The sequence below is a fragment of the Euprymna scolopes genome, chromosome 19 (genome assembly GCF_053919585.1).
Source record: "Euprymna scolopes isolate OS-2025 chromosome 19, ASM5391958v1, whole genome shotgun sequence".
Taxonomy (NCBI): Eukaryota; Metazoa; Mollusca; class Cephalopoda; order Sepiida; family Sepiolidae; genus Euprymna; species Euprymna scolopes.
In genome coordinates, this window is record NC_136500.1 from 36,829,578 (window position 1) to 36,843,112 (window position 13,535).

General features: G+C 36.1%; 1 protein-coding gene across 2 annotated transcripts in view; it reads left to right on the forward strand.

Annotated features, from left to right (window-relative positions):
- LOC145303530 (coiled-coil domain-containing protein 87-like) overlaps nucleotides 1–13,535 on the forward strand; it is a 175,654-nt gene that overhangs the window by 112,020 nt on the left and 50,099 nt on the right. For both annotated transcript variants that reach the window (XM_080144985.1, XM_080144986.1), the window contains exons 18-19: nucleotides 994–1,107; nucleotides 4,607–4,749. In XM_080144985.1, the coding sequence (XP_080001111.1) occupies nucleotides 994–1,107; nucleotides 4,607–4,749 (257 nt within the window). The remainder of the gene's footprint in view (nucleotides 1–993; nucleotides 1,108–4,606; nucleotides 4,750–13,535) is intronic.

Consider the following 13,535-nt stretch of genomic DNA (forward strand, 5'->3'; position numbering starts at 1 on the left):
TCATTTCTGCACGTACATGATTTTTAATTTAATTACCAACTCATTGATTTTGCTATCCGCTATGGCGTAATGGTTAGCGAGAAAGACTAATTACCCTACGTTTTCGAGTTCGATCCCACCTCTCTCTCTCTATCTTTTTTTAAATTTTTTTATTTCGTCTTTCATCACCCGGACAAAAGTTAATTACTAACTCTTTTTTTCACATTCTTTTCCTCCTTCGCAGTATGGGTTGAAGCCTGCCTGCCTACCTATTACTATTTTTTTTTTAACTCCTCCAAACACCCAGGCAATGCTGGCACCCCTGCTAGTTTCCTCTAACTAAAGTTCTCACAGGAGATAATGCCCCCAAAGGTCAGCCACTTTACTCTTGTCTGACCTCTATTCTCGTTTTATGCGCTAATGTTTTCCTTTGCAAATGTAAATCAAATTAATACTAGTGGACATACCCTTACTGGTTAACATTATTTCCAAAAAATACAAATAACTATTAAGAATTTTAGATCCTCTCTCTTCTATCTTTTTTGTTACTGATTTTATTCATATATATATATAAAGCATAAGTATAATTGTCAATAATATATTCTTTACACATGATAATACTTTGTTATATACATAAGTGTTTATTATACTAGGTAAAATAAGGTCTTTAAAATATTTGATAGTGGAAGATTCCCTATTCTAATAGCTTCTTTTGTTGGCTTTGGAATCCCCTTTCTGCTCCAGAAATTTAAATGCAATGTGAACAAGCATCTTATTGCACAACTCTCCATTCAGGTTTTCCATCAATAAATCTGTTCAATACCATTGTAGCCCTCACCCATGCTTCAGTTGCAATATTTTTTGTTTGATGTGAATAAACATTAAAAATAAAAATGGTTAATCCGACAAGCCTCTGGAACCAAGGGTGCCAGAAATTTGCTGTTATACCCATGTCAGATAGATATCTTTTCCTAAGCTAAAATTGTATGTTTATAAATTCTTTTCTCATTTCAGATTAACATGGCAACCATAAAAGACTTTGATCGACCAATATTTGAAGAGACAGAGCTTGCCAAAGTTTATGATAGATTCTTAAACTCGATAGAAAACGAGGAAGTCTTTGATAGCGTAAGTTTGTACGATTCTCCAAATGTTCATGATTCTATTGTAAAAAAGACACATAACATCAGATTTTTACACAAATATGACATTGCGACCATCCAACATGTGCAAGATGGATGCATACTTTTTTATCACTGTAGACATCGCAATCAAAGGAAATCAAGACCCTATTGAAAATACAACAATTTTAAATGCTTTTTAAACCAGCAGGCACCACCAGTATTTTCTAAAAATAAATAAGAATGTTTGGTTGACACATACTATACACTATGTAATATATTTTTTTTGCTGTAAATAGACAAGTTTACCAGTTGGAGTTCTGATATCATAATAGTGAGACGCATGTCCCAATTCACCAGTGACATGATAAGGTCAACCAAGATGTGTGGTAATATTAGCTGTTTTTAATTTCTATTCAGCACATTCCTCCCCAAAAAAAGGTATTTTTCTTAACTTTCAGTCTTGTCTACTTTATTCATCTTTGGAGTTTTCATAAACAATTGGCGAAATTGAGTTGTGCAAAAAAAAAAAAAAAGTTCAAATTGTAACAAAAAGGGAGGTAAATATTTTCTGAAAACTGAAAATCTTTGGCCAATTTAGCAAAACTTCATTTTCGCTAATTTTCTTCGAAAACTGTTTTTGTTAATAATTATTCTTCTACCTTATGGTTTTTCATAATTTTTAGATATTTTCATTACTGTGACATAGCAATTAAGTAGATATGATTGGTTTTACTTGAGCATCAATATTTCGAATTTCAATGATATAATGAAGATTTTAACACTTTATAAGATGCATGAGGGAAGAACGGATGTAGTTAAATCTAAGACAATGGCAGAAACATTAGACAATGACCTCCAGATCATAGTGGATGATAAGATTCAATGCTAGTAAGACTAAGCTGCTCTCCTTTAACAATTATATGATGCCTCTCCAACCACCGATATCCATGACAAATAACACCCTACTTAAGAATTATTCCTTCAAATTCCTCGGCTTAACCTTCACAGGAAATATGAACTGGAACAAATGCTTTGAGGATATTGCGAAGGCTGCTGCAAAGAAGGTGGGTTCCCTCTATCATGCTAGAAGACTACTCACACCTGAGAGTATCCTGTACCTCTACAAGGCTACCATTTGCCCATGCATGGAGTATTGTTGCCACACCTGGGCTAGTGCATCTACCACTCATCTTTCCCTCTTGGATAAGTTCCAAAAAAGAGTCTACAATCTAATAGGTCCCACTTTGTCAATTAAGCTCCAACTCCTGTCCCATCATCGCAATGTTGCATCTCTGTGCCTGTTTTACAACTATTTTAATGGAATGTGCTCTGATAGACTCGTTACACTTGTGCCTCCTCGACATACATATCCCCAACAAACCTGCTTAGCAGCAAAATCACACCTCTTCACTATTGAGGTCCCCAAATGCCAGAAGACTTTCTACTCTAATAGCTTCTTCCTTTGAACAGCTAGACTTTGGAATGCCCTTCTTGCACCTGCTTCTCTAACTGTACTGATATGCAGAAGTTTAAATGTAATGCAAACCAACATCTTGTTAATCTTTCCTAGGAATGGTCCCAAATAATAACCCCTTACATCAAGTGGCGATATACCTTGTTAGGGGTAAATGCAAGTTTAAAAAAAAAAAAAGTTATTTTCCTTGATGTCTTAAATAAAAGAACATATATTTCCTGAATCTACAGTTATCAATGTGGTTCCTGGTGATTGCAAACTAATGAGTAGTGCAGGAAATCTCTTCATTATAACCTGCTCCAAGTCATGCTAAATCAGAATATTTAAGGTTTCTTTGTCCAAATTCCTGGTCACACTCATGTTGCAGTAAACTATTCTGTCCTATATCACTATTTGATTTTACCAAAATCAAGAGCTAAAAAAAAGCAGCATTCACATTCACCTCTCTGACATATGTTTGCTGACCCTTTCATTGAAATGAGTTTAAAATTGTTTAAAAGAAACATTTTTGCTGCATACGCATTGGCTTTTCTTCAAATGGCAAACTTACAATCAGACAATACATGTGTTTGGTAATTTATTGTTTAGCTTTGTCTTCAACAGTTTAGGTTTTTTTCTTTCTTTTTTTTTTTTTTACTTCAATGGCAATTTGCTTTGTTTAGAGTGAACAAAATTATTTTTAAAAAAGCAGGAGAGGATAACTAACTAGCCAAAAGATAAGCTATCCTTTTATTTTATATAGCATAATCACATTGACATACCATTTCTCATTAGATCAAATTGAATCTAGCCAGTATTGGATGAGTAACCATCTGGGATTACCAGGTGCTATATAAAGGACATCAACACCTTCCTGCAAACACTGCAAACACCTAATGGCATCAATTTGATCCTGATCAAGAATTTACCCTGACAAGAATATAAAAGCAACTGGAGACTACTTGTGAATTTGATATTCCTTAGAAACTTCCTCTTTTAGAGGAAACCGGTTTGACCCACCTAGGGTGAGCGTTATTTTGTTTAGTTGGAGATCATTTGATTGATTGTTCTTTGCCAAATATCATTTAGTACATCTCTTCCCAAATTCAAATAAAACTTGTTACTAGTGCAGTCATAGAAACTTGATGTGAAGCTAGTAGACAACAGGTTATATTCTTATTTGGGATAAACAACTTATCTTGTGAGTTTGTATTTAAAAAAAAATAAATAAAAATCAATATGATATAAATACCCATCACAAAACGAAAATATAATATTCCAAAAACCATATAAATTGATCAAATAGTTTTATTTACAAAGCTGTTTAAATGTTGTCTCCCCAATTGCCTGGAAAATCTCATCAGTCTGTCCCATATTTAAAAATTCATGCGATCGGTCATCTCTCTCTCAGTACAGACTCCTGCGTGTCATAAGGAAGTTACTGGAATCTTTGTTAAACAGAGAAGTGGTCAACCATTTCAGCAAAAATAACCTACTTAGTGACATTCAATATGGTTTCCATTCTGTCAGATCTACAGTTGATGTGCTAGCAGTAATATCTCACAGGATTAGTGAATCTCTTGACATAGATTTCATTTCTAGGGCAATTGCTCTTGACATATTAAAGGCTTTTGATACTATATGACATAAAAAGTTATATTACAATGAGATATCAAAACAGATAATTGACAGAGACCACTAGACCAATGAGTCCAACAAGCCGGAACAAAAGAAACAGGGAATAGATCAGACAATTCTGAAGAACACATGACATGATAGTATTTATAGAAAAGACTGAGACTAGCAACATCACATCTGTGAGAGAGAGAAATTGCAGTGAATAAGAAAAGATAAGAGTCAATAAAATTGCAGATATGTTTCTGCACCTTATCAAAAACCTTCAAATAGTTGAAATATGGCAACTTGTTTCAAGATTAAAGTATTTAAATGATATTTTCTAGATTAATTTTGTTGACAAAATCAGTTTGTAAATATTCAGAAAATTTGGCTTTTATTAATATAGATATTATTTGCTTTCTTTAATTTGTAGGACACAACTTATGCTGATGTTGGGACTGATCTAACTGCCCGGCTTAGTATACAAAACAGAAATAAACATATATTGAATAAGCAACTGTGTTTATTTGAACATCCTCCATGGCATGAGACGACTTATGACCAATGGGTGCTACAGTAAGTACACGTTTGTCTCCCTTATCATTTTTGGATGATTTGTGATTGAATGATTTCATTAAAGAGTTTTTATTTTCCAGGTTATTTAATGCCGAATCCATCTGTTTTTCAAGATCTTAACATCTTCAAACATTTATTCACGATGTTTGCTTTAATTCATTTCTTATACTAAAGCTGAATTAATCAACGTTTGTTTCCATAGGATAAGAGCCTCTCTTATATATTTTAATCACACAAAATAAATATTTCTTGGTTTTGGGATTGAGTTATGTTTAAAATACCTTATATTTTAATTGTTCTAATCAGCCATAATTTGCAAGTGACCCATCTCTTACTGTCTGTCACTTTTACTCTCTCTCTCTCTCTCTCTCTCTCTCTCTCTCTCTCTCTCTCTCTCTCTCTCTCTCTCTCATTGTATAAATCATCTATTGCTCTTGCTTCTGTCTCTCTCATTCTCTTTCTCTCTCTCCCACAACAGTCATATGAAAAAAAAAAACAAAAGATAGGAATAGTCCACTATGAATAAAAGGGGATATCACCACAGATTGTAATATGATTTAACCTGTAGTTAAAAGTAAAGTAGAAGAGAGGGAGAAAGATATATAAAGCAAAGTGTAAGAGGCTAATTTTGAATCTTAGCATTTTTATTATTTATATTTAACTGGCTTTGCAAACTCACTTTTTCCTGATTCAAATAATTTAACTCAAACTCGGTGGATGGTCCAAGGGATCACATGTTTTCTAGTAATTCATGATGTATGTAAATGTATTTGTATACCAATGGATGCAGTTTCATGCTATACCCAATAGAGATTCTATTTAATCCATAAATTGGACATGCATAACCGCTGTGGATAAGAATGGACCCGAGAGTAGAGATTATTGCATTTCTGCTTGCTTAAAAGGAAGACGAAAAAAACACTGATGTATAAAAACAAAATGATATATCCTTATTGTCGATGGAGGTGAACGAAAAGAGAGAAATAGTAAGATGCACAGAATGATTTTCTCAAACCCAGTCGCCAATCAGCTCTCGATCTCAATTCCAGGTTAGTAATTTATATAAGAATTTGTGACATTCCCGCATCGATCTGTAAATGCCCATTCTGGGATTCCACCTTCACTGTCAATCTAGCCACAACTCTATGGTGTTTATTTAGCCACTAGGTTTTCTTGTCTGCAGCTAACCTTTGTGGATAAGAATAACCTTTGCAGCTGATTTGGAAATTTTTACTTATTTTATTTCTTGAAAAGATCAAGGCAGCAGTTCTTGGAATAAAGCTACTGAAATAAAAAGTGATATTACAACTAGCTGTACCCTGGCACACGTTGCTGTGGCTCGATTTGGTGTAATTGAAGAATCCCCATCATTGCGGTTGTAGCACCCCGAAATGTACCAAGAAAATATGTTGTTATATACGAACATGAGACGGCCGTTTCCAACCCAGAAAAACAAAGAAGAAAAATGAAGAAGAATGGAAAAGAAATGGGTCCCCAGTGCCGCCTCTAAGGAAAATCCTGAAAAAAGGGGGAAAAAAGAGAAATAAACGATGAAAATAGTGAGAAAGGCATCGAACAAAGCAAAATGTAACGGAAATGATTGATGATATGTTTAAATCAGGCTGTTTTACAAAGGAAGAAATGATGTTAAACTTGCCGAAGTTAGAGGAAAGCCGGAAAGAGAGAAGAAATAAATTAAAAAATGGAAAGATTGTGTAAACGGAAACAGAGGAAATAAACAAAAAAAAAAAATAAATAAAAATTAAAAAGAAACGATCTTAAACTTGCTGAAAAAAGATGAAAAATGGAAAGAGAGAAGAAATAAATTTGAATAATGGAAAGATGGGGAAAATGAAAAACTGAGAAAAGTTACATAAAAAACACCAAAAACATAAAATAAAAATATCAAAAGAAACAATGTTAAAATTGCCAAAGGACACGAAATGAAACGGAATTGAAGTATTATAATTTTTATTTTAATGAAAGAAAATGTAAAGTTTTTTGGTTTGTTTTTATTTTTAATCAACGTAAAAGAAAGCGTGGTGCATTTCACCTAAATTGCAGCCCAGTTTTTATAAAAACCTTAACCAGTGTTTGTTCGTAATTGTCTCCTGTGAACGGTCACGGACGGTGTAAATGTTTTTATGTTATCTTGTTTTTAAACGTGTTTTTTTGTGTTTTATTTATGTATTTTGTCTGTATTATCTGCCCCCCTCATTCTACAAAGTTAAACAATAAAAACAAACAAAATGCCAGCAACTAACGATAAAGGAAAAAAAATGCCGGAAATTATTCTAAGAGAATAGATAAAGTTAAGACTTTATAGAAAAAAAAAAAAAAAAGAAAAGGGAGAACTTTTTTTTTTTCTTAACAAAAAAAAATGTAAATTAAATATTTTCACACATCCGACCGTAACGACTTTTATACTATAAGCAGATAGGCACTCGACCAAGTTATCCGGAAGTAGAAATCTTCTTTCACTCTAGAAAGACATATGCCAGCTACCAGTTGACAAAAAGACGGAGAATGGAATCTTCTAGCGCAACAACGTTAAGTATTTTTTTTTTTTTTAAACTAATCCTAAATGTTTTTTTTTGTTTTTTATGTTATCTTGTTTTTAAACGTGTTTTTTCGTGTTTTATTTATGTATTTTGTCTGTATTATCTGCCCCCCTCATTCTACAAAGTTAAACAATAAAAACAAACAAAATGCCAGCAACTAGCGATAAAAGAAAAAATACCGGAAATTATTCTAATAGCATAGAAAAAGTTAGGACTTTATTTAAGTAATATACTTAATATATACTATTACTGCAAGCTTGCATGTATTGTAAATGCCTTCTTCTTGCTGGCAAATCAAACCATCTAATATAGTTAGCCTTATGTTCAAGTACATTCGAACTATAATACAGTGCAAAGAAACAGTTACTCATGAAAACGAACCACCTAAAGTAAAACCTTGAATAATTATCTAAACTCGAATGTAAATTAATATTAAGCCGACTTTACAAATTGATAATAGTTAATTATTGGATTTTAATTAATTATAAGATGAAACTCTAATGATTTAAACTCGATAGATAATGACAAACTTCCACCCATTAATATGAGAGGAGAGATTATCATCAAAAGTGTCCTGAATTGTTAACTAAGCACCGGACTTACTACTTAGATATAAATAAGTCACTTGTCCCCATTTTTTTTTTTTTTTTAATGGAGAGTAGATAATACAGTGGATGTGTTATCGGCAGCTCCGGTAACTCTCGCTTCTCCTATTTTGTCATTCAGTCCTCATTCAATGAGTGATTTTTCTGACAGAGGGTGAAGAAAAAGCTGCTTAAAGGTCGGTAGTACTTGGTGACCAGTAGTCTGAGATGTCGGAAATTTTTCTGTCTCTGTCTGTCCTTGTGGCCATGTCACTAGTAAAGGTGCTGGAGATAAACGTTTGTCTGGGCTGACATTATCCGCCTGATAGTCAGGGACCCGAACCTTGGATTAACCACTAAGGAGGCTGTCCTATCAGCAGGTGCAAAGTACTGGGACTGCTGTATTGCCATTTGGTGAGTGGATCTGGACCATGCAGTAGTCTCTGGTGGGGCCTCTCGATGCCATACTAGTGGGTAATTGTTACGGCTTTACCTTTTCGTGTGCCACAAAAAAAATTTTTTTTTCCTGTCTTTTTTCTCTCTTACTTTCCCTCTCTGTACTGCTCGAACCAAGTATGCCGACCTATTCCACAAATCCCCAAACCTCAACATGAAATATCTCCAGAATAAAAACTCGATTAAACCTAGACCCCCATCTTTCAACGTAGACCCCTACTACCAGGTTTCCTTCTCCAACATCAGGGGTCTACGTTCCAACCTTCCAGAGGTTGAAACCCAATTACAGGAGACGAAACCGGACATATTATTTCTAAGTGAAACTGGAATAGGGCCGACCACTTCCCTAGATGAGTTCATAATTAACGGATACTCAAATTTAACAGCTAAATCTGACCCCCAAGATCGCCATGGGCATGGAATATGTGCCTACATTAAGGATGGCTTCCCGTGTGGCAGGGATATCTCTAGAGAAGATCCTAATTTACCCTATATGTGCTTCAGGGTTGCACTTGCTAACACCACTGCATTTATATTTGCCCTCTATAGGCCCCACAACAGTGGAGTTACTATCTTTAAGAGCATATCTGAGAAAATAGACCACATACTTTCTTCACATCCCTCGGCTAACATCCACATATGTGGTGACTTCAACGTCCATAACGTGGAATGGCTGACCCATTCAAATAAGACAGATGATGAGGGAAGGGTTTGTCATGATTTTGCCATTGCTTATGACCTCACTCAGATTGTTCGCGAACCCACCCGTGTGCCCGATACACCCGGTCAATATGCAAGCCTCTTAGACCTTTTTCTCTCAACTTCCCCTGAGCTATGTTCATGTTCCGTTCATTCTCCTCTAGGATCCTCTGACCACTCCGTCGTATCAGTTAAGATAAAAACGAAATGTAAGAAGCCCCCTGACGTACCCCTCCACCATACTGTATACCGATACTCTATGGCTGACTGGGATAGCTTCCGTACATTCATATCTGATTTACCTCTGCACTCCATGTTTAAAAAGGATGTGTCCTCTATAGTATCAGATCTGACCGAATGGTTAATTGTAGGCATAGACCAATTCATACCATCTAAAAAATTTCAACAAAAACCTAACAGCCAGCCATGGTTCTCCCCAGAATGTGCTGCTGCTATCGCGCACAGAAATCACTTTTTCCATAGCTACCAACGTAATAGATGCACTGAGACTAAAGCTGCTTTCAGGACTGCCAGCAACCACTGTAAAAGAGTAATAAAAAATGCAAGAGAGCTATATGCCCAGTCTGTTAAATCCAAGGTAGCTGATCAGCGGCTTGGTTCCCACCAGTTTTGGCAAATAACAAATAAGATCCTGAACAGAAGTGTGCGTTCTATCCCAACCATTATCAATGGACCAGAGGTCATCTCATCAGCGTCAGACAAGGCCAAACTATTTGCAAAGAACTTTGCAGCTAATTCTACCCTATGCGACGAAGGCTATCAACTCCCCATATTTCCTCCTATAACACAGAACAAGCTAGGTAACATACAAATATCCGTGCATGAGGTCGCCAAGCTAATAAACAACCTAGATTCCAGTAAAGCAACTGGCCCTGATGGCATCCCAATTATAGTGTTAAAAAAGCTTCAACCAGAACTTGCTCCCATACTTACGAAACTATTTAAGCGCTGCCTTAAGGAGAAGTGCTTTCCGACTCCCTGGAAGACCTCTTCAGTTTGCCCTGTATTTAAGAATTCAGGTGATAAGTCATCTCCCTCTCAATACAGACCAATAAGTCTCCTGTGTGTTATGAGTAAGTTGCTGGAATCCATATTAAATAGAGAAATAGTCAACCACCTCAGCAGGAATAACCTTCTTAGTGACACACAATATGGTTTCCGCTCTGCAAGATCTACCGCAGATGTGCTGACGGTTATATCCCACAGGATAAGTGAATCTCTTGACAAAGGCTTCCTTTCTAGGGCAATTGCTCTTGACATATCAAAGGCCTTTGACAAGGTATGGCATAAGGGTCTACTTCACAAGATCTCTAGCTACGGTATAACGGGAAATGTTTTCTCAATCATAAAATCATTTCTCTCCGAGAGGCTCATAAGAGTAGTGGTAGATGGACAAAAATCGGAGGCCTGCAATATAAATGCTGGAGTCCCTCAGGGGTCAATCCTAGGCCCAACTCTCTTCCTGATCTACATCAATGACCTCCCTAAACACATACTTAAATCATTCGTTGACATCTATGCTGATGACATGACCATCTACGGCAACACATCAAAGGCTGTAAATGACAAAGTTCTCTCTGATTCTCTCTCCTCTGATCTCAAGCGCGTGGTTCAGTGGGGGAAGATGTGGCTAGTTACCTTTAATGCATCTAAAACCAAACTCCTATCCTTACATCATCAACGCTCTGATCCCCAACTGGCATCAATTGTGATGGATGGCTCTCGTCTGGGTGAGGCTCCGTGTTTTGACAAGCTTCTGGGTTTGACCTTTACTCCTGATCTGAAATGGAACACGTACATCAAGTCTGTTGCCAAAGTCGCTGGAAAGATGGTGGGATCCTTCTACCGCTCCAGAAGATATCTCACTACTGATTCAATTCTCTATCTATATAAAAGCCAAGTACGTCCAAGGATGGAATACTGTTGCCATATCTGGGCAGGAGCTGCTAAAAACAGCCTATCCTGCCTTGACAGAGTACAAAATAGACTTCGTGGCTTAGTGGGGGATGCCCTTTTCTCTACCCTGCAACCTCTCTCCCACAGAAGAGATGTTGCGAGGCTATCCTTGTTTTATCGTTATTTCCATGGCAGATGCTCGTCTGAACTCCAATCTCTGGTCCCCCCTCGCCAATCTTTCACGAAAAACACCCGTCTAGCTGAATCCACTGTGAAAAATTTCCCCCACTCTGTATCTGTGCCTAAATCAAAGCGCGGATTCCATGAACAAAGCTTCTTTCTTAGAACTGCACGCCTGTGGAACTCTGTTCCGTCTGCCTGCTTCCCTCCGGACTACAACTTGGATGTCTTCAAGTCCAACGTTAACAAATTCCTAATGAACCGCCCCCTTAAGTAAACACTTCAGCAAATCTCCTCACTAACTTAATGTACTTGCAATAACCCTTATCCCTGAGTGGCTTCCGGGCCTTGATAAGTGGTGATCACTGTGTAAAAATAAAAAAATAAAAAAATGGGTGGCGGTGGAAGTATGAATTTATTAGAGAGAAAAGACTTTACTACTTCCATTGATCATAACTGGTTTTGACAGTGGACTCTCACCAGATAAAATATAGGAAACTCCGATCAGCGAGGTAGTGGATAGGTAACATGCCTATAACACTCCTCAGATATCGTGATGCAGTTTGTGCATGTCTAGATTTTCAATCCTATTAAGGTCAAACTCGGAGGGGAAAAAATGAGTTCATTTTATTTATATAGAGATGAGGTATCAAAACAGCAAATTGATGAAGATCACTAGACCAACAAGTACAAACGAGCTGAAACAAAGGAAGCAGAGAATAGAGCAGACAATTCTGAAGAATACATGTCATAATAGTATTTATGAAAAAGACTATCAATCAACAATTATTTATTAATTTATTTTTTTACATAGGCATCACCACTTATCAAGGCCAAGAGGTCACTCGAGGATATCAATCAACAATTATTTTATTTCTGAAGAGTTGTTTCTATATCCATCAACCGCGTTTTATTTCTTTTGGCCAGGTACTTGTCTGTGTCAAGTCAGGTGATAGATCTGGTACACCTGGTCCGATATTCAACATGGTTACAAAGGGACGGGTTCATGCCCCTCCAAAGCTACCAAATTATGGCCTCAAAATCAGATGTAGTTTAATGTAAGATCCAAAACAATTAATTGAAGAGAGCCATTATTTGAAAGTGTAAGTTTCTGTAAAGCCTCACTAGCCTTTACTAGCGGAATACCACATCTTACATCATATTTGCAAATCTGTTTACTTGTAGTTCCACCCCATTTTTTTCTCTTTTTATTCATTTTCTTTTCCTCATTCTTCTTTCTTTCTCTCACACATTCTACCTTCCTTTCTCTCTCTCTCATAAAACACTATGCTTTATAATTCCAAAACAAATAAAAAAAATAAAAGCAAGAGTGTACTCTCGCCAGAGAGTTTCATCACATGATTGAGAACAGAATCTGCGACCAGGAGGAAGTTGTTCTGTTATGTCAACATATTTGTGGCTATACTGAAGCATGTGTTAAAGACATCTTCAGAATTTTTTTAAGTTATATATCCTGCGAAAGGATATACTTGTTTGAAGTAGCTGAGTGAGCTTTGCTACATTTCTAGCATAAGGCTTGTATACCTTTTGATCTCTGTCCCTAGGTCGCTCTTGCAAGAAGGAAAGACCCGGATGTACTCATATTCATTACATCACCTTCCCTGGGGCTTAATTTTTCATGTAAATTAGCTTTAATATTTTCTCTTTTTAGTGTCAAAATATAATTTATTCACTTTTTTTCCCCCTGGAGTCTTTTTCTTTTCAATCCTCCTTGCAGTGATGTTTAATACATTGGTACCTCTGGCTTTGAGTTTGGGGACACCTCCATTGGAGAATGCTGATTTATAGGGACAGGAATTTCAAAATATAGGATTTCCATTGGAATTGCTTTAGTATTTTCTATGATCTTTGCAGTGTGTCTGGGTCTCAATCGATTCCAATATCTTTTGCACGGAAATTTGTTTCCTTTTATCTCATATATGACTTGTCCATTTCTTTTGGTTACTATTCTGTCTTTTCAAAACATACTTCTAGCCCTAAAGTTCTTGAAAAAAACTTTGTCACATGGTTTATGGGTTTTAGTCATCTGTTTTTTTATGGTTTCTTTGCTGAAATAGGCAGCAGCCTATAAATCACAGAGCATAGTTTTATTGCAAGCATTAATTCTGCCTTGATAATTATGATGTTGTGTTTGGGTTTGGCATGATTCTGTAAACTGGCAAAAATTTTTGAATACTTCTTTCATTTGTATTCATGTCTTGGTTCTTCTTCAGAACTCATTTGAATGTGTCCACAATTTTTTCAAACCTACGAAAATAAGCTGGAAATGTTGAACCAATATTCGGATGATATTTAGATTTCCTTACTGAATTTGAAATTCATTCAGCAAAAAAATCCTCGAATTTGGTGATTTTATGGTCCTAGATAA